General features: G+C 43.4%; 1 protein-coding gene across 1 annotated transcript in view; it reads left to right on the top strand.

Annotated features, from left to right (window-relative positions):
* Positions 1–16,538, top strand: part of LOC138854301 (neuronal acetylcholine receptor subunit alpha-10-like) — a 287,750-nt gene that overhangs the window by 210,169 nt on the left and 61,043 nt on the right. The window contains exon 4 of the mRNA XM_070096542.1: positions 5,172–5,216. Within this exon, the coding sequence (XP_069952643.1) occupies positions 5,172–5,216 (45 nt within the window). The remainder of the gene's footprint in view (positions 1–5,171; positions 5,217–16,538) is intronic.

Here is a 16,538-nt window from a genome sequence, read left to right as displayed (position 1 = left end):
ATAATGCGATTGTAAAGAAACCAGGGAACGGGTGGTGTTTGAATGGTAAAACTCACTCGCCATGGGTTCCTTGATGTGTTTAGATGAATTTCGGTTGCAACGATATATATATATATATATATATATATATATATATATATATATATATATATATATATATATATATATATATATATATATATATATATATATATATATGTCGTGCCGAATAGGCAGAACTTGCGATCTTGGCTTCAATAGCAACGCTCATCTTGCCATATAGGACAAGTGAAAATTTGTGTATGCAATAATTTCGCCAAAATCATTCTGAACCTAAAGAAAAAAATATATTTCACTGTGTTTGTTTAGTATTAAATTACTGTAAACAAATCTAAAATATATTTAGTTGGGTTAGGCTAAAATAAATTGTTCTTGTTATAATAAGGTTAGGTAAGTTTTCTAAGAATCTTTTGGTGCAAAATTAAAAATTTTTACATTAACATTAATGAAAAAAATATATCTTTAAACGCATAAGAGAAAATTTCAGAAAGGACTTAATTTTAAATGAGTTCTTGCTAATTGACCAGTTTTACATATTCGGCACGACATATATATATATATATATATATATGTATATTGCTTCCATAAGGCAACATCTGAGTGTACCAGCTATGCTTATCTCACGCTCTGTGCACCAGCTGTGCTCTTCTCTGCTTCCATCAGCTGTGCACAGTATTTGCTTCCCTGTCATTTATTATCGACTAACCAAAGGTTAAAGGGTTAAAAGCATGGCTGATGTATATTTGTTGACTATGCTGCAATATCGACTTCACCATTAAGATATCTCCGATACACTGACTGAAGTTTACCTGGAGTTTACCTGGAGAGAGTTCCGGGGGTCAACGCCCCCGCGGCCCGGTCTGTGACCAGGCCTCCTGGTGGATCAGAGCCTGATCAACCAGGCTGTTACTGCTGGCTGCACGCAAACCAACGTACGAGCCACAGCCCGGCTGGTCAGGAACCGACTTTAGGTGCTTGTCCAGTGCCAGCTTGAAGACTGCCAGGGGTCTGTTAGTAATCCCCCTTATGTATGCTGGGAGGCAGTTGAACAGTCTCGGACCCCTAACACTTATTGTATGGTCTCTTAACGTGCTAGTGACACCCCTGCTTTTCATTGGGGGGATGTTGCATCGTCTGCCAAGTCTTTTGCTTTCGTAGTGAGTGATTTTCGTGTGCAAGTTCGGTACTAGTCCCTCTAGGATTTTCCAGGTGTATATAATCATGTATCTCTCCCGCCTGCGTTCCAGGGAATACAGTTTTAGGAACCTCAAGCGCTCCCAGTAATTGATGTTGCTAAAGGTTATATATATATATATATATATATATATATATATATATATATATATATATATATATATATATATATATATATATATATATATATATATATATATATACATACATAGACACACATATGATGGTGGTAGTGGAGGGTTATGGTATTGAGAATGGTGGTGATAGTGGGGGTGAAGTGTGGTAGTGCTGAAGGAAGTGTTGGTGGTGTTGATGGTGATGGTGATTGCAGTGGTTGTGGTAGTGGTGGTGATGGTGGTGGTGGTGATGGTAGTGGTATTGGAAGTGTTGGTGATAGCAGTGGTGGTGGTGATGGTAGTGGTTTTGGAAGTGTTGGTGATAGCAGGGGTGGTGGTGATGGTAGTGGTTTTGGAATTGTTGGTGATAGCAGGGGTGGTGGTGATGGTAGTGGTTTTGGAAGTGTTGGTGATAGCAGTGGTGGTGGTGATGGTAGTGGTTTTGGAAGTGTTGGTGATAGCAGTGGTGGTGGTGATGGTAGTGGTTTTGGAAGTGTTGGTGATAGCAGGGGGTGGTGATAATAGTGGTGGTGGAAACTGAGATATATGTGTACACACATATATATCTCGGTCCACAGCAGAATTCGAGCCTACATCCTCGACATCAAAGTACGTAGTACTCTAATATAGGAGGCACGGCTATAGACTAAGTCTTGACCCCCAGAATCAACTTGGTTAAAACACACACACACACACACACACACACACACACACACACACACACACACACACACACACACACACACACACACACACACACACACACACACACACACACACACACACACACACACACACACACACACACACACACACACACACACACACACACACACACACACACACACACACACACACGCACACACACACAGTCAATTCATTAAACGTCCAAGTAAACACCTCTAATATGTACGTAATTATATATTATCAATATGTAAACAGGTGTTGATGGAGCGCCTAGTCTGACTCCCCCACACTCCACTTACTACTCCCACTAGAAATATTTCGCCCAACCTGCTTGTCCCACATAACAAACACCACCTAACATGCTAGTCCAACTACTTAATACTCCATCTAGCTAACTACCCCCTACTACATACATTCCACCCAACATACTAGTCTCACTCCACTCACCCTACCTAATATACTAGTCTCACTACACTCACCCTACCTAACATACTAGTCTCACTACACTCACCCTACCTAACATACTAGTCTCACTACACTCACCCTACCTAACATACTAGTCTCACTACACTCACCCTACCTAACATACTAGTCTCACTTCACTCACCCTACCTAACATACTAGTCTCACTACACTCACCCTACCTAACATACTAGTCTCACTACACTCACCCTACCTAACATACTAGTCTCACTACACTCACCCGACCTAACATACTAGTCTCATTACACTCACCCGACCTAACATACTAGTCTCACTACACTCACCCGACCTAACATACTAGTCTCACTACACTCACCCTACCTAACATACTAGTCTCATTACACTCACCCTACCTAACATACTAGTCTCACTACACTCACCCAACCTAACATACTAGTCTCATTACACTCACCCTACCTAACATACTAGTCTCACTACACTCACCCTACCTTACATACTAGTCTCACTTCACTCACCCTACCTAACATACTAGTCTCACTACACTCACCCTACCTAACATACTAGTCTCACTACACTCACCCAACCTAACATACTAGTCTCACTACACTCACCCTACCTAACATACTAGTCTCACTACACTCACCCTACCTAACATACTAGTCTCACTACACTCACCCTAACCTAACATACTAGTCTCACTACACTCACCCTACCTAACATACTAGTCTCACTACACTCACCCTACCTAACATACTAGTCTCACTACACTCACCCTACCTAACATACTAGTCTCACTACACTCACCCTACCTAACATACTAGTCTCACTACACTCACCCTACCTAACATACTAGTCTCACTACACTCACCCTAACCTAACATACTAGTCTCACTACACTCACCCTACCTAACATACTAGTCTCACTACACTCACCCAACCTAACATACTAGTCTCACTACACTCACCCAACCTAACATACTAGTCTCACTACACTCACCCAACCTAACATACTAGTCTCACTACACTCACCCAACCTAACATACTAGTCTCACTACACTCACCCAACCTAACATACTAGTCTCACTACACTCACCCAACCTAACATACTAGTCTCACTACACTCACCCAACCTAACATACTAGTCACTACACTCACAGAAGCTAACATACTAGTCTCACTACACTCACCCAACCTAACATACTAGTCTCACTACACTCACCCAACCTAACATACTAGTCTCACTACACTCACCCAACCTAACATACTAGTCTCACTACACTCACCCTACCTAACATACTAGTCTCACTACACTCACCCTACCTAACATACTAGTCTCACTACACTCACCCGACCTAACATACTAATCTCACTACACTCACCCAACCTAACATACTAGTCTCACTACACTCACCCGACCTAACATACTAGTCTCACTACACTCACCCTACCTAACATACTAGTCTCACTACACTCACCCAACCTAACATACTAGTCTCACTACACTCACCCAACCTAACATACTAGTCTCACTACACTCACCCAACCTAACATACTAGTCTCATTACACTCACCCTACCTAACATACTAGTCTCACTACACTCACCCTACCTAACATACTAGTCTCACTACACTCACCCGACCTAACATACTAGTCTCACTACACTCACCCGACCTAACATACTAGTCTCACTACACTCACCCAACCTAACATACTAGTCTCATTACACTCACCCTACCTAACATACTAGTCTCACTACACTCACCCTACCTAACATACTAGTCTCATTACACTCACCCTACCTAACATACTAGTCTCACTACACTCACCCGACCTAACATACTAGTCTCACTACACTCACCCTACCTAACATACTAGTCTCACTACACTCACCCTACCTAACATACTAGTCTCACTACACTCACCCGACCTAACATACTAGTCTCACTACACTCACCCTACCTAACATACTAGTCTCACTACACTCACCCAACCTAACATACTAGTCTCACTACACTCACCCTACCTAACATACTAGTCTCACTACACTCACCCAACCTAACATACTAGTCTCACTACACTCACCCAACCTAACATACTAGTCTCACTACACTCACCCAACCTAACATACTAGTCTCACTACACTCACCCGACCTAACATACTAGTCTCACTACACTCACCCTACCTAACATACTAGTCTCACTACACTCACCCTACCTAACATACTAGTCTCACTACACTCACCCAACCTAACATACCGGTTGCACTAATCACACACTACCACAAGCTAGTCGGACTAAATTTTAGTATGTATATTGGTTCCTGCAGGATCCAAGAGCTGCATCCCCAGCCTCCTATACCTCTATGTACACGATAGGACTAATGTTGAGTGCTGCATTAGTTTCTAATGTGATTAATTTTTAGTATTGAAGATTTGATGCCATTCTGACGAGGCATTCACAAGCTATCACAGGGAATCTAATATTCAAATTTCGTCAATAAAAATGGCAAATTAGGACCTGCACTGTCTGAAACTAATTCAGTCCTTCAGCTAGCAAACACCAGCTTTGAAAGTTTCAAGCCAATCTGAAGGTTCATTTCTTCGTTCTATTTCCAGCAAATCATTCTGTATGCATTTTTTTTCCTGACAATGTTTTGCTTTTCAACATTAGTGTTCCTTCTCTTTTCACAGGACGAGCGGAACCAGATCCTCACTACCAACTGCTGGCTTAACCAGGTCTGTTTTATATATTTTTTCTTTATTTGTTTTAGTGAGTATATGTTGGATTGTTGCAACCGTTTATTACGTTTTCATAGAACATGGATGATAAGAGAGGACGAAAGATTAATTCTATCCTGGGTTACACAACAGCTGAATGTTCTCTGTAAAAACGGCCGTTTTGCAACAGCTGTTGGCCTTTGCAATTCTCGAATGCTACGATACTTTACCTGTAGTGAGGACGGTAAACTGTGTGTGTGTGTGTGTGTGTGTGTGTGTGTGTGTGTGTGTGTGTGTGTGTGTGTGTGTGTGTGTGTGTGTGGGTGTGTGTGTGTGTGTGTGTGTGGAGCAGACTGGTGGTGCACCAGACTGGGGGTGCAGCAGACTGGCGGTGCACCAGACTGGTGGTGCACCAGACTGGTGGTGCAGCAGACTGGGGGTGCAGCAGACTGGTAGTGCACCAGAGAAGTGGTTGTTGGGAACACACGTACAAATAAAACGTCTGGCCATAAATCAGACAACCACTAGAGCAATAGTCAAGAAATATTAAAAAAATAATCACCGAAGATTGTCTTTCTGAGCTCCCGCAGATTCCCACAACCAATATTATTTACAAACATGTGTATTTTTTACAATATAATCAATGAATTTTTCAGATTCCATCATATGGGTAATACAATGAAAGAGAGCGAGAGAGAGAGAGAGAGAGAGAGAGAGAGAGAGAGAGAGAGAGAGAGAGAGAGAGAGAGAGAGAGAGAGAGAGAGAGAGAGAGAGAGAGAGAGAGAGAGAGCAAGACTGATTATACCTACTGGCTACAGTTTAAGTACTCATACACAGAGAGAACTTAGTATATCATAATGGAGCTAGTGAGAGACTGATCCCAAGATCTGAGTGTAAGTTTAGAGTCAGCTGTTCCGCAGTTTAACCCCTCACTCTCATTGACGTTAATAACTTTTATTTTTTCATGCAGTAGAGGTTGCCGGGCTGTTAACTGGATATTGATGGACCGCCAGATGTGTGTTGTGTGAAGCACGGCAAATGAAAGTGACGGAGTACAGAGCGGCCGAGTACAGTGGTGAAGTACAATGGTGAAGTACAATGGTGAAGTACAGTGGTGAAGTACAATGGTGAAGTACAGTGGTGAAGTACAGTGGTGAAGTACAATGGTGAAGTACAGTGGTGAAGTACAATGGTGAAGTACATTGGTGAAGTACAGTGAAGTACAGTGGTGAAGTACAATGGTGAAGTACAGTGAACTGCATTGCTGAAGTACAGTGAAGTACAGTGGTGAAGTACAATGGTGAAGTACAATGGTGAAGTACAGTGGCGAAGTACAATGGTGAAGTACAATGAAGAACAGCGGTGAAGTACAGTGATGAAGTACAGTGGTGAAGTACAGTGGTGAAGTACAATGGTGAAGTACAGTGGTGAAGTACAATGGTGAAGTACAGTGGTGAAGTACAGTGAAGTACAGTGGTGAAGTACAATGAAATACATTGGTGAAGTACAATGGTGAAGTACAGTGAAGTGCATTGCTGAAGTACAGTAGTGAAGTACAATGGTGAAGTACAGTGAAGTACAGTGGTGAAGTACAGTGCTGAAGTACAATGGTGAAGTACAATGGTGAAATACAGTGGTGAAGTACAATGGTGAAGTACGGTGAAGTACAATGGTGAAATACAGTGGTGAAGTACAATGGTGAAGTACAGTGGTGAAGTACAGTGAAGTACAGTGGTGAAGTACAGTGGTGAAGTACAATGGTGAAGTACAGTGGTGAAGTATAGTGGTGAAGTACAGTGGTGAAGTACAATGGTGAAGTACAATGGTGAAGTACAGTGGTGAAGTACAATGGTGAAGTACAGTGGTGAAGTACAATGGTGAAGTACAGTGGTGAAGTACAGTGGTGAAGTACAATGGTGAAGTACAGTGGTGAAGTATAGTGGTGAAGTACAGTGGTGAAGTACAATGGTGAAGTACAATGGTGAAGTACAATGCTGAAGTACAGTGGTGAAGTACAATGGTGAAGTACAGTGAAGTACAGTGGTGAAGTACAATGGTGAAGTACAGTGAAGTACAGTGGTGACGTACAGTGCTGAAGTACAATGGTGAAGTACAATGGTGAAGTACAGTGGTGAAGTACAGTGGTGAAGTACAATGGTGAAGTACAATGGTGAAGTACAGTGGTGAAGTACAGTGGTGAAGTACAGTGGTGAAGTACAATGGTGAAGTACAGTGGTGAAGTACAATGGTGAAGTACAGTGGTGAAGTACAGTGGTGAAGTACAGTGGTGATGAAGCAATGGTGCTGAAATAGTGGTAATGGAGTAGAAGGGTGATTAAATCTAGGAGTGGTGAAGTGGAGGTTGGTGGAGTAGTGGGTTGGTAGAGTAGTGGGTTGGTGGAGTGGTGGGTTGGTGGAGTGGTGGGTTGGTGGAGTAGTGGGTTGGTGCTATAGTGGGTTGGTAGAGTAGTGGGTTGGAGTAGTGGGTTGGTGGAGTAGTGGGTTGGTGCTATAGTGGGTTGGTAGAGTAGTGGTTTGGTGGCGTAGTGGGCTGGTAGAGTAGTGGGTTGGTGAAGTAGTGGGCTGGTAGAGTAGTGGGTTGGTAGAGTAGTGGGTTGGTGGAATAGTGGGTTGGTGGAGTAGTGGGTTGGTGGAGTAGTGGGTTGGTGGAGTAATGGGTTGGTAGAGTAGTGGGTTGGTAGAGTAGTGGGTTGGTAGAGTAGTGGGTTGGTGGAGTAGTGGGTTGGTAGAGTAGTGGGTTGGTAGAGTAGTGGGTTGGTGGAGTAGTGGGTTGGTGGAGTAGTGGGTTGGTAGAGTATTGGGTTGGTGAAGTAATGGGTTGGTGAAGTAGTGGGTTGGTAGAGTATTGGGTTGCTGAAGAAGTGGGTTGGTTGAGTAGTGGGTTGGTAGAGTAGTGGGTTGGTGGAATAGTGGGTTGGTGGAGTAGTGGGTTGGTAGAGTAGAGGGTTGGTAGAGTAGTGGGTTGGTTGAGTAGTGGGTTGGTGGAGTAGTGGGTTGGTAGAGTAATGGGTTGGTGGAGTAGTGGGTTGGTAGAGTAGTGGGTTGGTGGAATAGTGGGTTGGTAGAGTAGTGGGTTGGTAGAGTAGTGGGTTGGTAGAGTAGTGGGATGAGGAAGTAGTGGGTTGGTAGAGTAGTGGGTTGGTAGAATAGTGGGTTGGAGTAGTGTGTTGGTGGAGTAGTGGGTTGGTGGAGTGGTGGGTTGGTGGAATAGTGGGTTGGTGGAGTAGTGAGTTGGTAGTGTAGTGGGTTGGTTGAGTAGTGGGTTGGTTGAGTAGTGGGTTGGTAGAGTAATGGGTTGGTGGAGTAGTGGGATGGTAGAGTAATGGGTTGGTGGAGTAGTGGGTTGGTATAGTGGGTTGGTGGAGTAGTGGGTTGGTGGAGTAGTGGGTTTGTAGAGTAGTGGGTTGGTGGAGTAGTGGGTTGGTAGAGTAGTGGGTTGGTGGAGTAGTGGGTTGGTGTAGTAGTGGGTTGGTGGAGTAGTGGGTTGGGGGAGTAGTGGGTTGGTGGAGTAGAGGGTTGGTAGAGTAGTGGGTTGGTGAAGTAGTGGGTTGGTAGAGTAGTGGGTTGGTAGAGTAGTGAGTTGGTGGAGTAGTGGGTTGGTAGAGTAGTGGGTTGGTAGAGTAGTGGGTTGGTGAAGTAGTGGGTTGGTGTAGTAGTGGGTTGGTGGAGTAGTGGGTTGGTAAAGTAGTGGGCTGGTGGAGTAGTGGGTTGGTGGAGTAGTGGGTTGGTGGAGTAGTGGGTTGGTAGAGTAGTGGGTTGGTGGAATAGTGGATTGGCAGAGTAGTGGGTTGGTGGAGTAGTGGGTTGGTGGAGTAGTTGGTTGGTAGAGTAGTGGGTTGGTGGAGTAGTGGGTTGGTGGAGTAGTGGGTTGGCGGAGTAGAGGGTTGGTGGAGTAGTGGGTTGGTAGAGTAGTGGGTTGGTGAAGTAGTGGGTTCGTAGAGTAGTTGGTTGGTGGATTAGTTGGTTGGTGGATTAGTGGGTTGGAGTGATGGGTTGGTAGAGTAGTGGGTTGGTAGAGTAGTGGGTTGGTAGAGTAGTTGGTTGGTGAAGTAGTGGGTTGGTAGAGTAGTGGGTTGGTGGAGTAGTGGGTTGGTGGTGTAGTGGGTTGGTGGAGTAGTGGGTTGGTAGAGTAGTGGGTTGGTGGAGTAGTGGTTTGGTGGAGTAGTGGGTTGGTGGAGTAGTGGGTTGGTAGAGTAGTGGCTTGGTGGAATAGTGGGTTGGCAGAGTAGTTGGTTGGTGGAGTAGTGGGTTGGTGGAGTAGTGGGTTGGTGGAGTAATTGGTTGGTAGAGTAGTGGGTTGGTGGAGTAGTGGGTTGGTGGAGTAGTGGGTTGGTGGAGTAGAGGGTTGGTGGAGTAGTGGGTTGGTAGAGTAGTGGGTTGGTGGAGTAGTGGGTTGGTGGAGTAGTGGGTTGGTGGAGTAATGGGTTGGTGGAGTAATGGGTTGGTAGAGTAGTGGGTTGGTAGAGTAGTGGATTGGTAGAGTAGTGGGTTGGTGGAGTAGTGGGTTGGTAGAGTAGTGGGTTGGTAGAGTAGTGGGTTGGTGGAGTAGTGGGTTTGTGGAGTAGTGGGTTGGTGGAGTAGAGGGTTGGTGAAGAAGTGGGTTGGTAGAGTAGTGGGTTGGTGGAGTAGCGGGTTTGTGGAGTAGTGGGTTGGTGAAGTAGTGGGTTGGTAAAGTAGTGGGTTGGTGGAATATTGGGTTGGAGTAGTGGGTTGGTAGAGTAGTGGGTTGGTGAAGTAGTGGGTTGGTAAAGTAGTGGGTTGGTGGAGTAGTGGGTTGGTGGAGTAGAGGGTTGGTGGAGTAATGGGTTGGTAGAGTAGTGGGTTGGTGGAGTAGTGGGTTGGTGGAGTAGTGGGTTGGTGGAGTAGTGGGTTGGTGGAGTAATGGGTTGGTAGAGTCGTGGGTTGGTAGAGTAGTGGGTTGGTAGAGTAGTGGGTTGGTGGAGTAGTGGGTTGATAGAGTAGTGGGTTGGTAGAGTAGTGGGTTGGTGGAGTAGAGGGTTGGTGAAGAAGTGGGTTGGTAGAGTAGTGGGTTGGTGGAGTAGCGGGTTTGTGGAGTAGTGGGTTGGTGAAGTAGTGGGTTGGTAGAGTAGTGGGTTGGTGGAGTAGTGGGTTGGAGTAGTGGGTTGGTAGAGTAGTGGGTTGGTGAAGTAGTGGGTTGGTAAAGTAGTGGGTTGGTGGAGTAGTGGGTTGGTGAAGTAGTGGGTTGGTGGAGTAGTGGGTTGGTGGAGTAGTGGTTTGGTGGAGTAGTGGATTGGTGGAGTAGTGGGTTGGTGGAGTAGTGGGTTGTTGAGGTAGTGGGTTGGTAGAGTAGTGGGTTGGTGGAGTAGTGGGTTGGTGGAGTAGTGGGTTGGTGGAGTAGTGGGTTGGTGATGTAGTGGGTTGGTAGAGTAGTTGGTTGGTAGAGTAGTGGGATGGTCGAGTAGTGGGTTGGTGGAGTAGTGGGTTGGTGAAGTAGTGGGTTGGTAGAGTAGTGGGTTGGTGGAGTAGTGGGTTGGTGAAGTAGTGGGTTGGTAGAGTAGTGGGTTGGTGAAGTAGTGGGTTGGTGAAGTAGTGGGTTGGTAGAGTAGTGGGTTGGTGGAGTAGTGGGTTGGTGAAGTAGTGGGTTGGTGAAGTAGTGGGTTGGTGGAGTAGTGGGTTGGTGAAGTAGTGGGTTGGTGAAGTAGTGGGTTGGTAGAGTAGTGGGTTGGTGGAGTAGTGGGTTGGTAGAGTAGTGGGTTGGTGAAGTAGTGGGTTGGTGAAGTAGTGGGTTGGTGAAGTAGTGGGTTGGTAGAGTAGTGGGTTGGTGAAGTAGTGGGTTGGTAGAGTAGTGGGTTGGTGAAGTAGTGGGTTGGTGAAGTAGTGTGTTGGTGAAGTAGTGGGTTGGTAGAGTAGTGGGTTGGTGAAGTAGTGGGTTGGTAGAGTAGTGGGTTGGTAGAGTAGTGGGTTGGTGAAGTAGTGGGTTGTTGGAGTAGTGGGTTGGTGGAGTAGTGGGTTGGTGGAGTAGTGGGTTGGTGAAGTAGTGGGTTGGTAGAGTAGTGGGTTGGTAGAGTAGTCGGTTGGTGAAGTAGTGGGTTGGTGAAGTAGTGGGTTGGTAGAGTAGTGGGTTGGTGAAGTAGTGGGTTGGTGAAGTAGTGGGTTGGTGAAGTAGTGGGTTGGTAGAGTAGTGGGTTGGTGAAGTAGTGGGTTGGTAGAGTAGTGGGTTGGTAGAGTAGTGGGTTGGTGAAGTTGTGGGTTGGTGAAGTAGTGGGTTGGTGAAGTAGTGGGTTGGTGAAGTTGTGGGTTGGTAGAGTAGTGGGTTGGTGAAGTAGTGGGTTGGTAGAGTAGTGGGTTGATAAAGCAACTTTCCCTCACCACTCTCACCTTCCCACTTACTCCACCATTAACCACTCCCTTGCTTCCTCCTCCTCCTCCTCCTCCTTCAGTGCTCCTTTCATCCATTCTCTCTCTTTCCTACCCTCTCGCATTTTTCTCTCTTCTCTCCCACGTTTTCATTCCTTACTTCTGTCGTCTCCTGCAAGACTAGGGTCATTAAGGAGTTATAACCTTACAAAGATGCAGTAAACTTAATCTCTACTGCTGCCGTAATGATCACGTTATGGCACTCTGGTCTGCATTACAGGCACCTCTGGCACTGCCCTTAGTGGGTCAGTCTTCATTGTTCCTCCTCTAAGTGGTCCTGGTCTCAGTGCTTCTGACCGTAGCAGTGCAGCTCTCAGGTGTCCTAGTCTCAGTAGTTATGGTATCAGTGGTCCTGGTCTCATTGGTACTGGTTTTAATGGTCCTAACCTCCGTCATCCTGGTATCAATGATCTGATGATTCGTTTCAATAAAAAACTCTGTGGGTTATATTTTTGCACAAACTCACGAAAAATTACATTATTATTATTATTATTATTATTATTATTATTATTATTATTATTATTATTATTATTATTATTATTATTATTATTATTATTATTATTATTATATACAGTGTCCTAGACCTGTATCCTAATACAGCAACAATCAGTGGATATGACGATTACTTAAATAAAGTGTAAAAATGTAACCACCGAAACTTCACGAATATTGGAAGTAATATTCAACAGTGAAAAATGAGAGTGTAATGCAAATTACCATCAATCGTTCTACCGTTTTAGAGAAACCAATTCAGCACTTGATTTCCCTTTATTTCTTCGGCTGACATTGTTAGTAATCTTAATTATATTCCTTGAGTTTTATCAGTCTCCTGACATGCTAGGACATTCACGCGTGTCTCCTGACATGCGTGTGTGTCCTCGGATCACGGTAAAACACCTAACTCTGCTGGGTGCGTGATTCTTGTAGGATTTGGTGGTCCTGTGGGTTAGAGCGTCATGTGATTTTTGCTCACCATGAGGCGGGCCAAAACGACATAGGTTCGAGGCCTCGGCTAGTCGCAATATTGTTATTGATTAAATACCACTCGTCCGTGTTTACAATATATATATATATATATATATATATATATATATATATATATATATATATATATATATATATATATATATATATATATATATAACAGTATAATTGGAAACAGGCCACATACGGGAATGGATATCTTTAGCTCAAGATCTTTCACACTCCCGTGCGTCGTCAGGAGATATGTAGTTCTGCAAGTCTAGCAACATATACGAGGGGAAAAATTCTCTCTGATTCAAGGTAGAACTGTCAACGTTGACCCATACCACTGTAGGGCCGTCTGATGGTCGCCTCCCCTCACACCCCACCCTTTGGGATAAGGGAAGGGGGAAACCTCCGAGGTTTACATAAAGCAAGTTCCAGAATAGTGTCTTTATTTAACACGTCGATCTAATTTACTTTACTGATATCTCTGTGCGTCATATCAAAATTAGTTGCTCTCTAATTAAGAACCATCATTGTGTTATTTTAAATCTCAAAGTTTGTATTTTGAATCGAATGTTGTGATCTCCGTTTCCGAGTGTCTCTCCTACACTGGATGAGGGTTTAGTCTGCGCTCAGAACAAGGTATAAAATACTGTTGATACGAGCAGTTGATGTAACAGCTTCGAGCAGTTGATGTAACAGCTTCGAGCAGTTGATGTAACAGCTTCGAGCAGTTGATGTAACAGCTTCGAGCAGTTGATGTAACAGCTTCGAGCAGTTGATGTAACAGCTTCGAGCAGTTGATGTAACAGCTTCGAGCAGTTGATGTAACAGCTTCGAGCAGTTGATGTAACAGCTTCGAGCAGTTGATGTAACAGCTTCGAGCAGTTGATGTAACAGCTTCGAGCAGTTGATGTAACAGCTTCGAGCAGTTGATGTAACAGCTTCGAGCAGTTGATGTAACAGCTTCGAGCAGTTGATGTAACAGCTTCGAGCAGTTGATGTAACAGCTTCGAGCAGTCCATGTAACAGCTTCGGTCAACAACTTTTCGTCAGTAATGATGCTCCGTCTGACTGCTTCCTGGATCACTAAATTCACCAACTAATAATTCCTCCTTGTTTCTGTAATTGCCTTAATTTCGTTATAAAAGAAATAGCACCATTCTCCTGGATTTTTTGGGGGAGACAAAATACTTTCCTAAATATTGTTTTCTGATTCCCCTCGCCTTGGATTTTCACATAGTAAAATATTTTGATTCATCATGCCTTAAAATTTCTGCCAAATACAGTTTATTGTTTGTATATATAATCACTCTGAAGGAGAGGTGTTAATGTTGCAGCTTTTATAACTGTAGTGTAAGTGCGCCTCTGGCAAGACAGTGATGGAGTGAATGATGGTGAAAGTTTTTCTTTTTCTGGCCGCCCTGCCTAGGTGGGAGACAGCCGATATGTTAATAAAAAAAAACAGAATCCCTCCATCAATTTTTTATGAGTGCAAGCTTTGATAAAAAGATCGTACCCAATGCAAGTTGTTTTTGTTATTAGGTGACTGAGTTAAACAAAGATTCATTGAAAGCAATAATATTTGGACGTTCTGATAAAACATAAGCGGAGAGTTCATCTTATTTTTTGTAAAATATTGTGAGCGTTTGTATAGAAACTTTTAATTCAACCAGCTGGAGTAATTAGAGAGAGAGAGATGAAGAGAGAGAGAGAAAGAGAGAGAGAGAGAAAGAGAGCATTTCTTCATACATCTCCAATGGTTACAAAGACATTCGTAAGCATTCATTTATAATATAATAATGGTAATCCCAGGCTTCTTAATACCACAATGAATTATTCATTGGAAACTAAATCGAGAAGCTCACTAACCTGTAAAAAAATACATATAAAAGAGTATTAAAGAACAGTTGTTGAGGGATCAGTGAGGATCAGCAGAAATTCTTGGCTCGTTGCTTGCCGGTGATAAATCTCTTGTTATAACCGCCTGGGATTGTCTTATCAGCCCCAGTTTATATCTCCCCCAGCGGGGTGCACCTTCCGTCTTACATCAATTTCTTGGATGTTTCTAACAAGTTTGGTGAAAAAATTTCTCGATAGTCATCAGCAAGGTAAGAAAGTGTCTGAATGTTAGTGTGATGTGTTTAAAGTGTCTCGAGTCTTAGTGGGTCATTAAGACTGAAATTCACCTGAAGAAAGTCCGGTAATATTTTATCTGAAAATAGTATTAAGTTAAACTGGCTGTGTATGGACACTGAGAGACATGCACCTATCACTTCACATACACGAAGAGAATATCACCTCTCGGTGCATATACAGTGAGAGATACATACTTCTGTTTGTATATACAAAGAGTGATATACATCATACAGTGTGCATACAATGAGAAATATACGCTTCTCTATATATCCACACCCACAGCGGAGATATACATACATCTCTTGGTATTTATACACTGAGAGCTGATATCTTGAGAGAAACACAGACGAGTCAGAGATAACTTCTGTGTCCTCATGAACAGCCCATCATTTTCTACTGACCAGGGAAAGGGAATCTTCATGTTAGAAGGCCGCATTAAAGTTAACAGTAATCTAAGGCCGCATTCAAGAAATTTTGATTAGATATACTGCAGAATGTCAGTTATTTTGTAAAACGTTAATTATTACATAATAACTTCAAGAAAAATAATTAATTCAGAAGGCCGAACTTAATGCCGTAGAAGACCGCAGGTTCTCCACCCATGGACTCTGTCCCATCAATTCCTTGAGTATTTTATACGTGGTTAGCATGTTTTCCTTTGTCCTTTTGTCCTTTAGTGTATCTAATATCCCCGAATGAATACCTTAAAGTGGTTCCCCGATTTTTTCTGCTTCCTCTATTAGCTGAAAAAACTTCATCAGTAATTAAATCCGGTATATTGTCAGTTGGAAAAGATTTATGTAGCGACTGCCATGTGAAGGCGCCCAGTGGTCAAGTTTATATAGAATATTGCTGGTTCTGGCTTCTGAATAAGTTAAGAATGACTCACTTTATCGGCTTCATACTTTTATCAGTGATGCATCATATTAAGAGAAAGGCTAAAAAATAAATAAATATTGTCAGAGCTCAGAGTGAGGTCTGGCACATAGACTTAATAAAGTTTGCTGTTTAGCTTCGTCTTGAATGTGTGAGGACCCACACACTCGTATGCCAGTAACGACATCTGGATCTGTATCAGATGTAATATGTAGTTTGCAGAAATATTCTGGTATGTGTTACACAGCAAGATTCCTGGATGATGACCAGGTCAACTGCTGTCAGAGATGGTGACGCGACTGAGTTATTGTACCAGTCTTCCATTGTTGTCTGTGTGTCACTCTGGTTTGCTGCATCTAGGTCATGGATCTGATGAAATTAATCCTGAAGATTTCTAATATCGGGCGAAGGAGCCAACCTACTATTAGCGCTAGTCCTGTCGTTTTTTGAGAGACTATAACCCTCTAACAGTATGTTCGTAAATCATTTCAAGAGAACTTCAGCACAGCGACTCTTGAAAACTCTTCATCACTGCATAAGAAACAAGGGAACACCCTCGTCCTATTATTGTTCATTTTGGGCAACCTGCGATCTCAACATAACTTAAGAGTCTGGTGGTAATGGTGAGGAGAACCATGGCCTTCAGGGTGGTGAGGGAAGAGACCCTTTAATGGATGCTAAAGTGGGTAAGACCCTCCTTAAATGCATTTGATGGATTTCCTGTGGCACTCATACCTGTGTAATTTATCTTCACCGAAGCTCTTACTATGGATCACACAGTGATCCGACATAATGGAACTGATCTGTGATATCTAGTGCAACGTCACATGATCGAAAAAATAAATTCCTTCACTACATGTGTGCAAAGCAATTCGCGAACACGCTCATCAATCATCCTAGAGAATGATGTACCTAACTACGATATAGAATCAAATGAGGAAGGTTTAATACGTTGT

Source organism: Cherax quadricarinatus, chromosome 54 (genome assembly GCF_038502225.1).
Source record: "Cherax quadricarinatus isolate ZL_2023a chromosome 54, ASM3850222v1, whole genome shotgun sequence".
Taxonomy (NCBI): Eukaryota; Metazoa; Arthropoda; class Malacostraca; order Decapoda; family Parastacidae; genus Cherax; species Cherax quadricarinatus.
This window is presented reverse-complemented; position numbering and strand designations above follow the sequence as displayed.